Raw genomic sequence first — 16897 nt, 5'->3', positions numbered from 1 at the left:
ATATAACTCGTCTTAAAAAGGGTGGTTTTAGCTCGAGACCTCCAAAAGTAGTGTTTTTACCTGAATGGGACTTACCCTTAGTTTAAAAAAAAAATAAAACAAGCACCTTTAGAACCAATGAAACATGCTCATTTGAAATTTATTTCTTGGAAAATTGCATTTTTAATTGCAATTACTTCTTTCAGAAGATGCAGTGACTTACAATCTTTGTGTATTGGAGAAGATACGATTGTTGTGTAGAAGAAAGTGGTGACTTTTTGTTCGTCATGGACTATCGAAACAGGATTGACGAAAACATTTTGGCAGCAAGATTTTTATTCCGTCATATCAATTAGATACATTATTAGATCCGAAGCGGTCTATTTATTATTATTTGAAGAAAACTGCACCTTTCAGAAACTCTGACAGTGAGTTTGAGATCAAGTTGTTTTTATCTTTTATTGAACCGCATAAACCGGTTACACCACAGACTGTTTCGTCTTGGATTGTTAATGCAATTAAATGTGCTTACAATGAAAAAGACAAAAAATTTCGTGCTCATTCTACAAGAGCCTTGGGCCCATCTTGGGCACTTTTTAACGGCGCATCTGTGAAGTCTATTATGGACACAGCAGACTGGACAAAGGAATCAACCTTTACTCGTTTTAATTCACGTCACATATACGTTGAAGTTTTAAATTCTGTGTAAATAGGAATTTTGTATATATGGAAGAAAATTCTGAAATAAGAAAAAAAAGAGGAGAAAAAATTGTAGAAAATGGAAGAAATTTGTTTAACTGTATAGTGTTGTGTTATTTCTATCTGAACTAATTTGAAGAAAATACAACATACAAAGTACAGAAAGATTCTTCAGCTGTGGATAGCTTAGAAATCTCCTAATGTAATTTCCAATTACGTAAGTATTATGAATTAATATAATATTGGGAAATTTGTTCTCAAATTTTAATTTTATGATAGAATAATCCCACCCACCTCCCCTTCTGAATCTTTTCTGGTGAACACTTTTAGCCGAGAGAGACTGGGGAATCACGCATGCGTGGTGGGAATCGATATACCTGAGCGCTTTATTGAGATCGGCGGTGTGAAAACTAATTAGGGGGAGATAATCCTAATGTAATTTCCAATTACGTAAGTATTATTCTATCATAAAATTAAAATTTGAGAACAAATTTCCCAATTTTTGTCTCACATTCTATGTTCGAGCACATCATATTAATAAACAGTTGTAAAACTAAGGATATTCCTATCCCAGGCATAGATTACCTTAGCCGTATTTGGCACAACTGTTTGGGATTTTAGATCCTCAATGCTCTTCAACTTTATACTTGTTTGGCGTTATCAATATTTTGCTATGAGCGTCACTGATGAGTCTTATGTAGACTAAACGCGCGTCTGGCGTACAAAATTATAATCCTGGTACCTTTGATAACTATAAACAGTTTACCAATAAAAATGTCTTTATGTAGTACAGTTCTCACACTGATATCGATTGATTGTGTGTGTCCTGAAGTAGATCATAAGTTTGTGTCATTAGAAAATGGCAAAACTACAGATAGATCACCCTTTATCAAATATTACCCAAAAGACATTGAAGATCATCATGCTTTGTTAATTATTTGTTCCAAAAATTACCATTACCGAAAGCAAATTTGTATCCATGTATTTCTGGCTATATCATTCATGCAAAATACACTGCTGCAATAAAGCATTACATGCAACTCTGATAAAAACACCACTTGTTATTAAAATTTTTAAAGTGGACAAATAGAACTCAGGCCAGGCCCTCGAATGCGACGCTTGCCATGTGGTTCATGTGGAAAAAATGTCACTTTGAAATGTAAAGCTCTAGAGTGCGACTCTTGTAAAACTTGGTATCACGTAGACTGCCAAGGAGGTATGCAAACAACGATGTATAACATAATGGACAACAGTAACCTGTCCTGGAATTGTATTCAATGTGGACTTCCAAAGTTTACCAGTTAATTTTTCAACCATACTGACCTATCATCATCAGTCACAAACAATTATGTTTCATTGTTAAGCGACATTGGTAGTCCTGGACAGTCACTTGCTTGTTCACAAATATCATAAAAGGACACCAGAAAACAAAACAAAAAAGGTATAAATACCCAAAATAAGTTACTCAGACCTTTAAAAATAGTAAATATTAACTTCTAGTCTATTAAAAACAAAAAAGCAGAAGTAAGATATTTTGATCAATACCACACAGCCTGATATTATAACAGGTACTAAAACCTGGTTAGATCCAAAAACATCATCTTATGAATACTTTTCAAAAGATCATTACACAGTATTTGAAAAGATAAACCACCAAATAAAAAAGGACAATGTCATTGAGACGTACTCATAGCTTTATCAAATGATTTTGTATGTACATAACTCAAAGAACTAGACACAGGATGTGATATGATATGGGTAGAACTATTGATATCGAATGCACGTAAATGTTATATAGGTACTTATTATCGACCATAGCCAGATGATGATACATTTTTAGATTTACTAAATGAATCCATAAGAAAATAAACGCAAACTGAAAGTCAGTCATAATTATTGATGGGGACTTTAACTTAGGAAACATCAATTGGGAAACAACAAGCGTCATCCCTGGAAAAGCAAATCCAAAACAACATCAACAACTCTTAGATATAATAAATTACCATTCATTAGCACAAGTTGTAAACATACCAACTCGAAATGATAAAATTTTAGATCTTGTGTTAACAAATTACCCAGCCATCATTGACAAAAATGAAACCATGCCACCATTAGGGGAGGCAGACCACGATATTGTATATATATAGAATGTTTTCTTTCATTAAAAAGATGCCAAACCAAGCCACGTAAAGTATACAAATATGAAAATGCAAACTGGCAAAAAATAATAGAGGATATAGATGAAATACATCAAAAGATCATACATAAAAAAGATAGTGAAGATTCAAACACACTTTGGTTAATATTTAAAAACTCATTACAATACACTATCACTGAGAACAGACCACAGAAAATGATGAGAAACAGAAAAAAGTACAAATTGAAAGGCAAAGGGAAACAAGACCAACTCAAAAAAATAAAACATGATATTAAAAAACAACAAAGAACATCTTACTTCTACATAATATCAATATCAACAAAGCAGCTGGGCCTGATCTCATCCATGGAAAAGTTTTAAAAGAGTGTTAATCATCTATCACTCCCATCTTATCAATCATATTCCAAACATCCCTGAACTCTGGAAAGATCCCAGACGACTGGCGTCACGCAAGTGTATATCAAGCATTAAAAAAAGGCGACAAACACGATCCTTTAAACTATCGCCCAATATCATTGACTTGCATCTGCTGCAAACTATTAGAACATGTTGTAGCTAGTAGTATAATGACACATCTGAAAAAAATTCAAAATACTGTATGACTTACAACATAGTTTTCGATCCTCCCGCTCCTGTGAAACTCCGCTAATATCATTTATAGATCTTGCAAATTCACATAAAGACATTCAAATAGACACCATAATACTGGATTTGGCAAAAGCATTTGATAAAGTTTCACATCACCACCTCATGTATAAAATTGGTTTCTACGGTATAAATTGCACTGCATATCATTGGATTCAAGATTTCTTAACAAACAGAACACAAACTGTAGTCCTTGCAGGTGAAGCATCAAATACAATTCCTGTAACATCTGGGGTACCCCAAGCCACAGTACTTGGTCAATTTAATTTTTTTATTTTTATCAACGATTTAGCAGAATATATTGAACATAGTACATTAAGATTGTTTACAGATGATAGTATTATTTATAGGGATATTAAAAAACCAGATGACGCATATAAATTGCAGTCTGACTTAGAAGCGGCCGGCAGGTGGGAGCAGGAATGGCTCATGCATATTCATCCTGATAAGTGCAACATTCTCAGTGTAACTTAAAAACGCAAACCTTTATACTTCACTTATAAATAACTCTTTAGAAAAAGTCGACTCTACAAAATATTTAGGCCTAACTCTTCAATCAAATTTAAAATGGGACAAACATATAGATAACATGACATCAAAACCAAATCAGTCCCTTGGGTTCATTCGTAGAAACCTCAAAATAGCCTCACCAAAAGTTAAAGCACATGCATATAAAGCTTCTCCGACCAAAATTAGAGTTCTGCTCAACAATCTGGAATCCACATCAAAAACAGCAAATTTCACAAATCAAAAAAGTTCAGAGAAGAACAGTACGCTTCTCGTGCAACCGCTCCCATAACATCAGCTGAGTTACTAAAGTGATTACAGACCTAATTGGTATCCACTCCAAACTCGGCGTTTACGATACAGACTTGTTTTCTTTTACAAAATAATTCATGAAATTGTTGCAGTCCTAACACATAACCTTTTGATTCCACTAAACAATAGAACCAGACATAGCAATCCACACTCATTTAGGCAATTACAAACATCAAAAGACAGTTATAAATATTCATTTTATCCACAAACAGTTATAAATTGGAACTATCTGCCCCAACAAATAGTATCATGCAGTACAGTAGAGGGATTTAAGAGTATGGTCACATATTCTGCTCTGATCCACATATTCTATCCCTAACTATTCTGTTATCAAATGTATACAGTTTTATTAAAAAAAAAAATTTCGAATATATACGTTATTTTGATTTTTTGATTTTGTTATTTTTGATTATTTCTTGCTACAGTGTAAATTATAAATTTTAAAGTCGACGCCCGGCGAATAATCTTCAATAATTGAAGGATCGCTAGAAACTTGAAAAAGAAGAAAAACAACAATAGTGTGGTTGTCCGCCATATTGATATAAAATAAAAGACAAACCATCCTTTAGTTAAAACCTTGTTGTGCTAAAGCGGCGTAAAGCAACCAACAATCAATCAATTTAGTTAAAACACAGATTTTACAGATCGAATCGGATAACATATAAGAGCCTCAATTCATAATTTAACAAAAGGCTTTGAATAACACATTTTGTGCACACTTTTACCAAATTTAAGATATATAATGTAATAAGAACAGTTTAGAAACCTGATTCATATAAAACAGGACATTCCATAACAAATATAAGCACTTGACTGTATCAATTAACAAAACGATTGGAAAACTTCTAGAATATAATTAATAAATTTCTGACGTGGAACAGAACTTTTATTAAGAAAATAGTTGAATGGCTAGCAAAAACCTCTCATTTAAAACTGATAATTGTGCTTTCGTAAAAGATATAAACATAACAGCTTCTTTTGATTTTAGTGTCTGTTTTCTATTCTTTTTGTTAGTCAAGCTTTTACCCCTGTTAACTCAAATCTAAGCACCTATCATCCTTGTTACCAAAAGTCTGAAGAAATAGGTTAAAGTTTTATTGAATATCTGACAGATGTTTACAGAACAAACTAAATATGTAAGTAAAAAATGTGTACAATAAGAATGTGACAATCCACACAAAACCTCATTCGTTGACAATATTGTTTTATCATACTACTATTGTTTCAAACAACTAATGCAACATATGCTAGCTTACTGTCAGAATTTAACGTTGGATATTGAAACTTGACTTTGAGGTGGAAAAAGTAACAATGATGCAATTCACGTAATGTACACAAATGAAGATATGAAGAACACTGTAAATTATCAGAACATTATATGTCAGCACTTGCGTGTGTGCATTTGTGATTTAAAAATTAAAAGAACAAAATATTGTAAATTCGTCCTTTTTTAAGTCACTCATTATCTGAAGTTTATAATTTCATCTTGAAAACCCTGCGCATGTATAACAGAACGTAAGTGTTTCAAAACACAAAGAGTATCGACTTGAACGTGTGAGACATAGTAATTCGTGGAGATCAAGGGTTAACGTGACTTTCAACATTATTAGGCCGAATATAAATGTGATTAACTGTATGAAATAAATAAAATGTTGTTGTGCAGACCAATGAAAGTATAGGTTCTTAAACTTGAACACTTTAACACTTCAATATAAAAAAAAAGATGTGGTATGATTACAAATGAGACAACTCTAGTATAAATTCAACAAATAAGACAGTCTGTAAGATAAATTCATTGCATATTGTGTTAGTGAGCTCATACGATATATACGAGGTCAGAAAATTTCATATGGGTTCGAGCGTCGTTCTCACCCCATATGGAATTGACTGTACACCCCGTATATATCGTATTTGGTCACTAACTCACGATGAAACTAATAATATTTTGAAAAAAAAGTGATTAAAGGGACACTACCTGTCAAATTCATATTCACCGATTCTCATATATAATTTACAGCAATGTTAAACATTTATCAAAACTAATAAAAGTATAAAATAGACAATAAACAATACACAGACTTGAAAAAACGTCGCTTCGTTTCGTGTGTATTTTAGTCTAGACGCCATCTAATTAGTTATTGAGTTGACCTCTTAAGTCATCCGATGTGAAACATAAATTTCTTCTTATAATGTTATGTACCACCTTATATCGTACATGTATAAGTAAATATATGTTATTCGAAAAGATCCTCACCGGAATGCTGAAGGTTAAGACAGACGTGTTTTACGTTTGTGACATGATTTTCAGAGAGTTTTAAAATAATTGATTATTAATCTTTTTTCTAAAAAAATAATTTGAAGTTTTTTTTCATTTCGACCACAAAATAAACTAAGATCTGCCCAGAAAAATTGAAAAATTAATTATAACAGAATTAGAATGACATACATGAAATCGATTGATTTCCTCCAAATTTTGTTTACAAAATATAAAAAAGCATCTTCGCTTCAAAATGACGAATACAAATATGTCTCTCCGTTTACCTCTGAGATAATAACATATTGTTTGGTATTGTAATTGCATTTTGATGTATTGTGACGTTGTTTAATGGTCAAGTCGATGGTAATTACCGATTTTATAAATGTTAAAAATCACTGAAGAAGCAATGAATCAAAGTTACGGACAGAAGCTGAAAAAATCGCATGCCCTTCAATGGAGCGAGAAGGGATACATCGACACAGTAATCGGCAGATGTTATGCATCAAAAGCCAGGCAAATTAATTTTACATATTGATATAAAAGATAGAACACAATCGGTTAAATTACAGATATAAAACGCGCAAAACATATAGCTACTTAGTTTAAAAATTCGTATCGGTCAACCAATTTGTAATGGTGACTGATAAACCTGTTCGTGTTTCAGTCGTAATTCCTCATAAATATGTTTAAATAATTTTGTTGTAAGGAGAATACCCCTGTTAATGAAATTCTTATACTTTTCAGCTATGTACTTGTTTTGGCTTTCAAACTTTTTTCATCTGGGCGTCGCTGTTTAGTCTTGTGTGGACGTGGCGCGCGTCTTGCGTTTTAATTTTTTTAACCAGGTATCAGTTGTTGGCTGGTAATCGTTTGTTTCTCTGTCCTGTATTTTCTCACATGTATTTGTATTGTAATCCTGTCATGTAATATTGTCATTATTAATTAATATTGTAATGTTATAATTAACATTGCCATTAAAGCGGGATGTTTGGCATGCCACAAAACCGGGTTCAACCCACCATTTTTATCTTAAAATGCCCTGTACCAAGTCAGGGAAATGGCCATTGTTATATTATAGTTCGTTTCTGTGTGTTTTACATTTTAATGTTGTGTTTCTGTTGTGTCATAGTTTTCTTATATTTGATGCTTTTCCCTCAGTTTTAGTTTGTAACTCGGATTTGTTTTTTCTCTATAGATGTATGAATTTCGAACAGCGGTATCCTTGAAAAGTGAAACACACGAATAATAGCCAACAAAAGGTACCAGGTTTAAAATCTAATTCAAGTACACCAGACGCGCGTTTCGTCCACACAAGACTAACCAGTGATGCTGAGACGGAAAAAAAATCGAAAACACCAAGTTGAAGAGCATTGAGGACCAAAAGTTCCAACAACTTGTGGCTTAAACGGCAAGAGTTTTCTTCCTGGGATAAGAACATCCTTTTTATTTAGAATAATCTATACTTATTTATAATAATGACACACACTCCCAATTTAATCACTAACCTATCTGAGATTTCACTGTTCTAAAGAGAAAGACAATAACAGCTGCTTTGATAATGTTCATCTTTTTCGCTTTGCAAGTTGTAAGCTAATAAATTAAACAAAATAAGATAAATTTTATATGTAAGTACCGACAAAATACACGGAACCGTTAAATATACACCTACACAATTACAATACAATATTCTTCTAATGACTGTTCACATATTTTGATGGTAAATGTGTCGAAAAAATCTATTAAAAACACGTGTTTAATTTGCAATCTTTGTGTTCATAAGGTACGAACAATTATCTTTCAATGTAGCTTGTTTTCAAAAGAATGTGAAAAAAATTCGAAAATTGCAAAAAAAAAGTAAACACATCTAAAAAAAAGTAATATACGAACATGCTAAACATTTTTAAAACAAGCCTTAATATAAGAAGCAACCACCCTGTTTGTTTAGTTTTTTCTTCTATATAACAAAATATTATTTTAAAACATTGGTGTTTATACGATCAAAAATTAATTACAATCACAATCATATATATTTAATATTCACAACGTAATATTGTGCTTTCAAATATTAATGTTAAGCAGTGTGACATTTAAATGTCAATTATTTTCAATTAATGTAGACTATTGTTTATTATTTTTTTATGATGTAAAGTTTTATTTTCAACTAGGAGTGACAGGTTATAACCTTCATATTTAGATTTTGGTGGTGGTAACGTCAACGAATCGCAAAGATGCTTTAATAGAAAATAAAGGGATGAGGTAAGATTCCATTGAGATAACTCTTTACTAGATCCATACGACGTAGAATATAACATTGCATTTCATTGATTCATTTCAACTCAGGTGTAAAATGTTCACATGCCTACATCTTTAACGCCTTTTTTCATTCATTGATAATCATACATTTGTTCAATTATTTCTCGGTCATAAAAAAATGTGAATGATGCCAAAAAACTATATAACAGCTATAATTTTAATTGATAGACATTATATATAATGAAATTCAAATTGTCACTATGAAAGTAATTGAACACTTAAAATGTCCAAGTGCCCTTTGTTTGAAGGCGTAGGACAACTCTTAAATGCATAATAAAACGGTTAATTCACTATTAATGGATATATGATTCAAAATCATGTTTAGATGTGTCATTGTCATCAACAGTTTGTTAGGTGTCTTATATTCTTAATAGAATTAGACAGCTTGTGATCATCACCTAAAAAAATGATAAACACATAAGTAACGTCTCTTGACAGGTATACTTTATATGTCGCACTCTTTTGAGGCATTCTGTCAAACTATAATTATAACAACATGAGCAAACATTAAAAATATGATATTTTTTCCGAAAAGTTTGGAGTTTTTAATGGATTTTTTTCCGATAACACATCATTGTAGTTTATTACAGAAAGGAGAATTGTTCAAGATAAACTATTGATATATAACACATACATATTTTTCGTATCTGGTTTAAACGTTACGAGTAGTTCTTTAATTAACTTTATAACAAAATTCAGTATATTTAGGAATAATATATTCTCAAAAGACACAGACATTGCAAGAAAAGCGGATATACCCAGCGAATCACGTTCGGACTAGTTTGCAAGTACTTGTATTTCATTTGCAATTGTTTAACATCAGGTGTATATTCATTGGTTCCATATGTCTAGGTGAAAGTCAAGATATGAAAAAAATGTTTAACCCCGTCGCATTTTTTGCGCCTGTCCCAAGTCAGGAGCCTCTTTCCTTTGTTAGTCTTGTATGATTTTAATTTTAGTTTCTTGTATATAGATCAGAGTTTAGTATGACTTCCATTATCACTGAACTAGTATACATATCTGTTTAGGGGCAAGCTTTAGACGCCTTCGGGTGGGGGAGTTTCTAGCTGCATTGAACACCAATTAGTGGCTGTTGTCTGCTCTGTGATAGGGTTGTTGTCTACTTGACACATTCCCCATTACCATTCTCACTTTTATATAATTAAAGCAGACTTCAAGCTCTTGACTATCTCATCAACTATAATCCATTATATAACATCATTTGCTTCAATGGGTTAGTATCAAAATGGAATTACCAGTAGCCAATTCATTACCAAAAGCCGTTCGCTAATAATGAAAGAATGATGATATGTCTTGTTTTAGTGAATTTTTCATTTTTATATAGCGACATTCCAGTAACGCCTGCATACGGCGTATACTTTTCCAGAGGATACGATATTCCAGAGTTTGGATTTGTATCTAAGTTTGCCTCATATTTGGCTTTTGAAAAGGTCGATTGAAACCAAAGTACACTAAAATGAGATTGTGAATTTCCAATTTGTATTGACCAAAATCCAGCAGCGTCTGCATACGGAGTATGTATCTCGCATTTGATACGATATTCAAGGGCTGGTGTTTCTTACAATCATTTCCTTTATAGATTGTCACTGATCACAATGGAGCTATTTACCTACAAATATAACAGTCTCTAGTGGTAAAGCTGAAATCAATTCTTCGTAAAATTTACGAACACCTTATCTAGCTGGTTGACTCATTTCACTGATGATGGCGGATATGTTCCTTATATGTATATTTTTTTTTTTATAAAGAACAAGAAAGGCAGGAAACAGCAAACAAAACCAATATCAAATAACAAAACACAACACAACACAGAAAAAAACTAAACCTCAGATAGAATACAATCAAATATAAACCGTAGTAACAGCAGGTGCTCTGAAAGATTACTTGTGGCATGCTTCGTCATAGACATCTATTATTTTACCCTTTCGTAAACGATTACAACAATGCAAAAATTCTTTTACGAGGTGAACATGAAATGGTTTTAAAATCATATGTAATACGATATGGTTCATTAATTGTCAACCAACTCGTAATTGCGATCATCAAATCTATATTGATGACTCTAACCATATGTCTGACATATAGTATGTTTTTGTGATAGTATGTGTACTTTCTACCAACATTTTTGTACACAAGCTAAGCAGATGAAACATACAACGGGACATACGTATTAAAACACACAATAAACAACTGTATGAATATTATAAAATGTGTAAAACATGTTTTATTATATGTTCTATCTATCGTGTTGTGGTGAAACGTGATACAAGTTACTGTTAACATATAATCATTCTTAAAATTCCAAATTTAGTAAAATAACTTAGAGATATTACAATGTTTTGTAAATTAACGTATCATAATAGTTCCAAAAAAAGATGGCTTAAGCACATGAGCTTAGTAATTGTTACGAAAGCAAGGTTCTTTTTCATCCGAATAATCTCCGCAATCATCCTTTCCGTCACAGAACTGATGGATGTAAACACAGTTCCCATTATCACAGGACCGTTGTCTCCATCCACAATATTTGGCTGTAATACAGAGAAAAAACATCAATTGCAACAGAACAATAGTGTGGTTGTTAAACCTGTGACAAAGATTTAAAGATCAAATTGAATTACAAATGAGTGCCTATATTCACAACTTTGCCATTTTATTACAAAAAATGTCATGATAAAATTTCCAAATCCCGAATCATATTTCATTAGATAAGCTTTCGTTAAATACATTTCCTTGTGGTACTATGATCAACTTTTGGGAAAGTGCAGTATAAAATCATTAATTCAATTATTGACGTGAATTTTCATGAAAATTTTTGCTAGTAAATTGACACGTAATATCATGAGTCTGAATAGGAAAATGACACGAATTATTCGTGTATCACTTCCAGTGAAATTCTGGTTTTTAATTTTGTAAATACGCATGTGCGAATCCAGGTCTTGAAAAGTTAGGATATACCAACTTTTACAGACATTAAATGTCTCATCTGATCCGTCGTTACAATCTCGTTTTCCATCACAAAGATGAATATATGTAAAACATTGTAAATCATCAGCACATTTTAAGTCATCACATGTGTAATCTAAAAATTAAAAGAAAAAAACTATTGTAAATCCTCATTTTTAAAGTTACTATATATCTGTAGTTAATAATGTTAAAAGGATAGAAAATGATCTAGTAAAAATTTGTGGTTACAGGAACTATGTAAAATTCTACTGTAAACCGGTAGTGATATTTCATTTGTAGGGAGCTAACAATTGGTCTCATATTCCCTCGTTATTAGGATTATTTAAAACTAGGAAATAAAAATAAGATCATAATTATTTTCTAACGTTTGCCGCAATTTCATGCTGCTTTAGTATTTTAACATCCGAAACATATTTAGTATTACAATAATGATAAAACTTATACATGTACCACAAAAATATTACACTGAGGATTAACAGAACCGCAACCACTTACAAGTGTGCCACTATAACTGTTTCGCATTCACTTATCGAAATCCCTTTTTTCAAATGCTTTTCTATTCGGCTATTCCTTTGATCGATGTTTTTGTATCATTGTACATGTTGTAATTGTTTTGAGTTTAAGAAATAACACCATAATGTATAACGATTAAATTGGAGTAGGATCTTCTTACCTTTTCGAAGCACCTGATATCACCACCAGTTTTGATGAGGTTGGTGTTGCTTAGTCTTTAGTTTTCTATGTTATGTTTTGTGTACTTTTATTTGTCTATTTGTCTGTTGCTCTTTTACCTTTTTAGCAATGGCGTTGTCAAATTGTCTTCGACTTACGAGTTTGAAAGTCCCTCTGGTAATTTTTTCCTCACTTTTAAAAGCATCAGGTAAGCCTTCGTAAAATGTTGATTATGAAGTCAATAACATTATAGATAAACGTCGTTAAATATTAACAGTTTATTTAATTTATGTATTTTGTTTTATACAGTTTTACTTGAGATGATAATGGTTGATTTTTGGTTAAAACGTGGGGTTTGAAATTTAAAACTTGTGATATTTGATGCTGTCGTTGAATAAGCTACACAATAATATCATCAACATGTGTTCAGTCTCTTACTTCTACACAGATTCTCTTGGTCATCAGACCCATCACGACAATGAACTGTAATTCCATCACATTGTTCCCAAAAGAATATACATTGAGTGTCATCTGCACAATGCACCTTCATGTTTCGACAAGGGCGCCCTGTTAAATGAATAAATTGTAATAGTTTCTTGCGAATGTTGTGTGATCAATGAAATATAAAAAAAAGAAAAGCAAATAAGGTTTAAAAATACATAGAATTATAGCTGAGAATCATACAATAAGAGTGTTTCATTTAAATTTTTGAAACATTAAGCTTCGTAAATACAAACTTTAATCGAAATTTAGGAAACTCAATTGTTGTTTTCTTAATACATACACACTAAGGTACACATTTAGTGTAAGTCAAAAATTCCCATAGAAACAATCAAAATAGCTACATTCAGATAAAGTTTAATTGAATGTATCTTAATATGTACAAATAAATCAGCATATGCATCTTTACTAGTTTATAAAATAACCAAGATCAATTCCTTTTTATGTGTATTTTTTCTGGATAGATAATAAAATTGACAATAGAAACGGGGAATGTGTCAAAGAGACAACAACCCGACAACAGAAAAGAAACAGTCCAAAGCCACCAACGAGTCTCCAAATCAGAGAAAAAATTACGCACCCGAAAGTTGACGTCAGCTGGCCCCTTAATAATAATGTATACTTTAATTGAAAATATTTTACATGAATGTTATTTTATTTATGAGAGCTAAAATCTTATACTTTGTGAGTTATTTGATGATTTTCAGTGTGTGTCATGCTATATATTTGTCGATTTAAATCCCGATCGGTTTTTAAAAGAGTCACTGTAACAGTTCATCTATTCATCAAAGTGTCAATCAAATATTAGGAAGTAATACTAAATATTGGAAAACGAACATTTTGTTTATAACAGTTTAATAAGTTTCATTCGTAATTGAAAGACATTTTTGTGACATATTTATGTATCTCAAGAGGAGAATCAAACTGCAAATGATTAATGATAGAATATGTCTGTCACATTTTGTGTTAATAAAATTGAGAAAGGAAATGGGGAATGTGTCAAAGCGACAACAACCCGACCATAGAGTGTTAACCGATTGATATCATACTAAAACGTATATTCCAATTACCAGAAAACAAACAATTCACAACGTATGAATAATAAATATCAACATTTTGTGTGTACTATTGTCTAGACGTCATCTAAGTAATCATCGAGATGAACTCTTAAGACAAACCACGGTCATATAACCGAAAATAGACATAAATATAAAAAAAAAATAGATCCCGACAACGTGCAATTGTATTTTTCTACCATCGTTAAATTTCATATTGCAGATAAAAAGTGTATTTTTCATTGTTTTTACCTCGATGAGATTGAATTTTTGTAGATGAATCAGTCAATTAAATGGTTAATCCATACATGTCACCTTCAAAGTTGACATTCTTTTTCTTTTCATTTAAGAGCAGAATACATGCATAACCTATTTCTAGCTAAGTTAGAATGAAGGTCACATGAATATGGATTAGATGAGGTCGAATTATTCACACACAAATGAATAATTCATCATCGACGTTTCTTCTTTTTTTTTAACCAAATTTAACCAATGAGGCGGCTATGAACGATTTTTTTTTTTTTACTTTTTCACTTTCATTTTTGATTGAACAAAAAAAATATAAATTTTGATTTTGTATTTATATCTCGAAGCTAATGATCTTTTAATGCTGAACTCGTGTCAGTTGTTTTATTTTTACCTTTACAGGTAGCCTCGCTTTCATCTGACCCATCGTTACATGCAATGTGGTTATTACATAATGCAGGCTTCCATATGCATTGGCGACCATCAGCACATTTAACATCTCCTTCACGACACTGATAATCTGATAAAGGAAGCATTTTATTACAAAACATGCATAAGAAATATGAACATTATAACATGTATTTTTTTTTTATTTTTTGTTGTGTTCTATCATACCATTCTAAAAATAGACATTTTTTGCAAGATTGTATCAACCATGTATTCATAGTTGCAAAACGACATATTTTTATGACATTTGTTAAACGAAAGACAAGCATGCATGACGATCATTTAAGGATATGTTTGCTCAAAACAAAAGTCAAATCCCCTTATTAAAAACGCAAGTTTTCTATGCACAAGTATTATGTTTTGCCGCACCTGTGCAGAAATCTTCTCGTTCATCTGATCCGTCTCGGCACTGATTTGACCCATCGCACAGCTGATACTCATATACGCATTGACTATTGTCCTCACAATGCACTTGTTTATTCGTATAAAGTATTCCACATGAGGTACCTGAAAACAGATAAAATATGTGTGTTTTCATGTGGATAAAAATAAATGATGAATTGAGAATTAAAATTGGAAAAGTGTCAAAGAGACAACAACCGATGCAAAAACCATATGGATGAATCAAAATTCATACCAATATAAATATCAACACACGTCCCCTTTAATGGCATGGCAACAGTATCGTAATTATATTTCTTTTCAACAAATCTAGTTTAAGATTTTGTTTTATAATTATCTTTTGAGATAAATGCCGATATCTGTGTGCTCTGCATAAAATATTACCATAAAGATAAGATGTGAAATATTTGAACGTATAAAATGTCTCCATGTTGAAATATGTTTTCGAATTATGTCTTTGTAAATAAAATTTAATAAATGTTTTGACTTGTTTGTAATATCGAAAAGTCTGGTGTAATTGTCAGTTATAGGCTGATTTTTCTTGTTATACTTGTATACGTTGCTACATACACGAGCAATTCGAAAGAGTCTGGATATATAATAGGACTATAAAATGGTGACAAGGAAACGTCACCATTCAAGAATTGATGATAAATAATAGAAAATAAGAATCATCTTTTGTATCTTCTTTCCTTCTTTTTTTTCTTCTTCTTTTTTTTATTATCAAAACTGATGTGTTGTAAAAATTAAAGAAGATGTATCGTATCAAAGCAGATCGCACTGTTATAGTTATTTTTTTAACCTTTGTTGCATCTAAAAAATGACATAAAATATTTTAGATATATCTATTCGCATTCAGATTTTTAAATGTCCATTTTATTAGATGTAAGAACTGTTTTTCCTATTGAGATTATGAGGAAAAGTGTGACATACGGTAGAAAAACTTTGAACAGATTCAAAATTACCAAATACTTCCAACACATAATCGAAACATCAAAAGAAATTAATTCGACAATTTTCAAAGGCCTTATTTGAAAAATTTTCTACCATGCTATATAGGGCATTCCAGTATGAAGTTCCCATGGAGCTCGATATTATTGTTCTTTTACATTTTTCTTAAGTCCGTTATCATTTGACACAATAATAAGTAGTATTAACGAAAGAAAACAGAAACAACCGTACACGTTAAACTAAGTATAAATTACAACAGTACGTACTACCAATATAATCACTAACCTATCTGGGATTCTACTGTTTCAAATAGAAACAAAATAATAGCCGCTTTGATTATGATCATCTTCTCCATGTTGCAAGTTGTAAGCTTTACAAAGAAAGATGAATGTTATGTGTATAACGAATAAGTACACGAAAGCCTTGTATGTATATATACAAATAAACTAAAATAGCTTCTCATGACTATTTACATATTATTTTGGGTAAATATGTTGATTACCTAGAACAAAAACGTGAGTTATTTTCCTTCTTGGTGTTCATAAAGTATCAACCAATTATATTTTATATAGATATGTCTGTTTAAGAAATCAAATTAAGAAAAAAAGAAAAGACAATAAAAAATACCCAAAAGGTTATATACGAACATTGACCTAATATTAAACACTTACCTCAATTTGAAAGCAAGCAACCTGTCTGATAAGATTCTACGTCTGTTCAATAAGATATACATGTAACTTCAAAATTAAATATCAAACATCGGTGGTT

General features: G+C 31.4%; 1 protein-coding gene across 1 annotated transcript; it reads right to left on the bottom strand.

Moving 5' to 3' along the window:
• Window positions 1-11121: 11121 nt before the first annotated feature.
• On the bottom strand, window positions 11122-16897 carry LOC139527962 (low-density lipoprotein receptor-like). Its single transcript, XM_071323703.1, has 7 exons — window positions 16801-16897; window positions 16415-16499; window positions 15146-15283; window positions 14724-14849; window positions 12966-13094; window positions 11851-11970; window positions 11122-11419 (listed from the first exon to the last, which is right to left on the bottom strand). The coding sequence occupies exons 2-7, from the start codon at window positions 16482-16484 to the stop codon at window positions 11286-11288; spliced, it is 717 nt and encodes a 238-aa protein (XP_071179804.1). The 5' UTR covers window positions 16485-16499; window positions 16801-16897; the 3' UTR covers window positions 11122-11285.

This window comes from Mytilus edulis, chromosome 6, assembly GCF_963676685.1.
Source record: "Mytilus edulis chromosome 6, xbMytEdul2.2, whole genome shotgun sequence".
Classification (NCBI taxonomy): Eukaryota; Metazoa; Mollusca; class Bivalvia; order Mytilida; family Mytilidae; genus Mytilus; species Mytilus edulis.
Note: the sequence above shows the minus strand (reverse complement) of the source record. Positions and strands in the feature narration are given on the sequence as shown.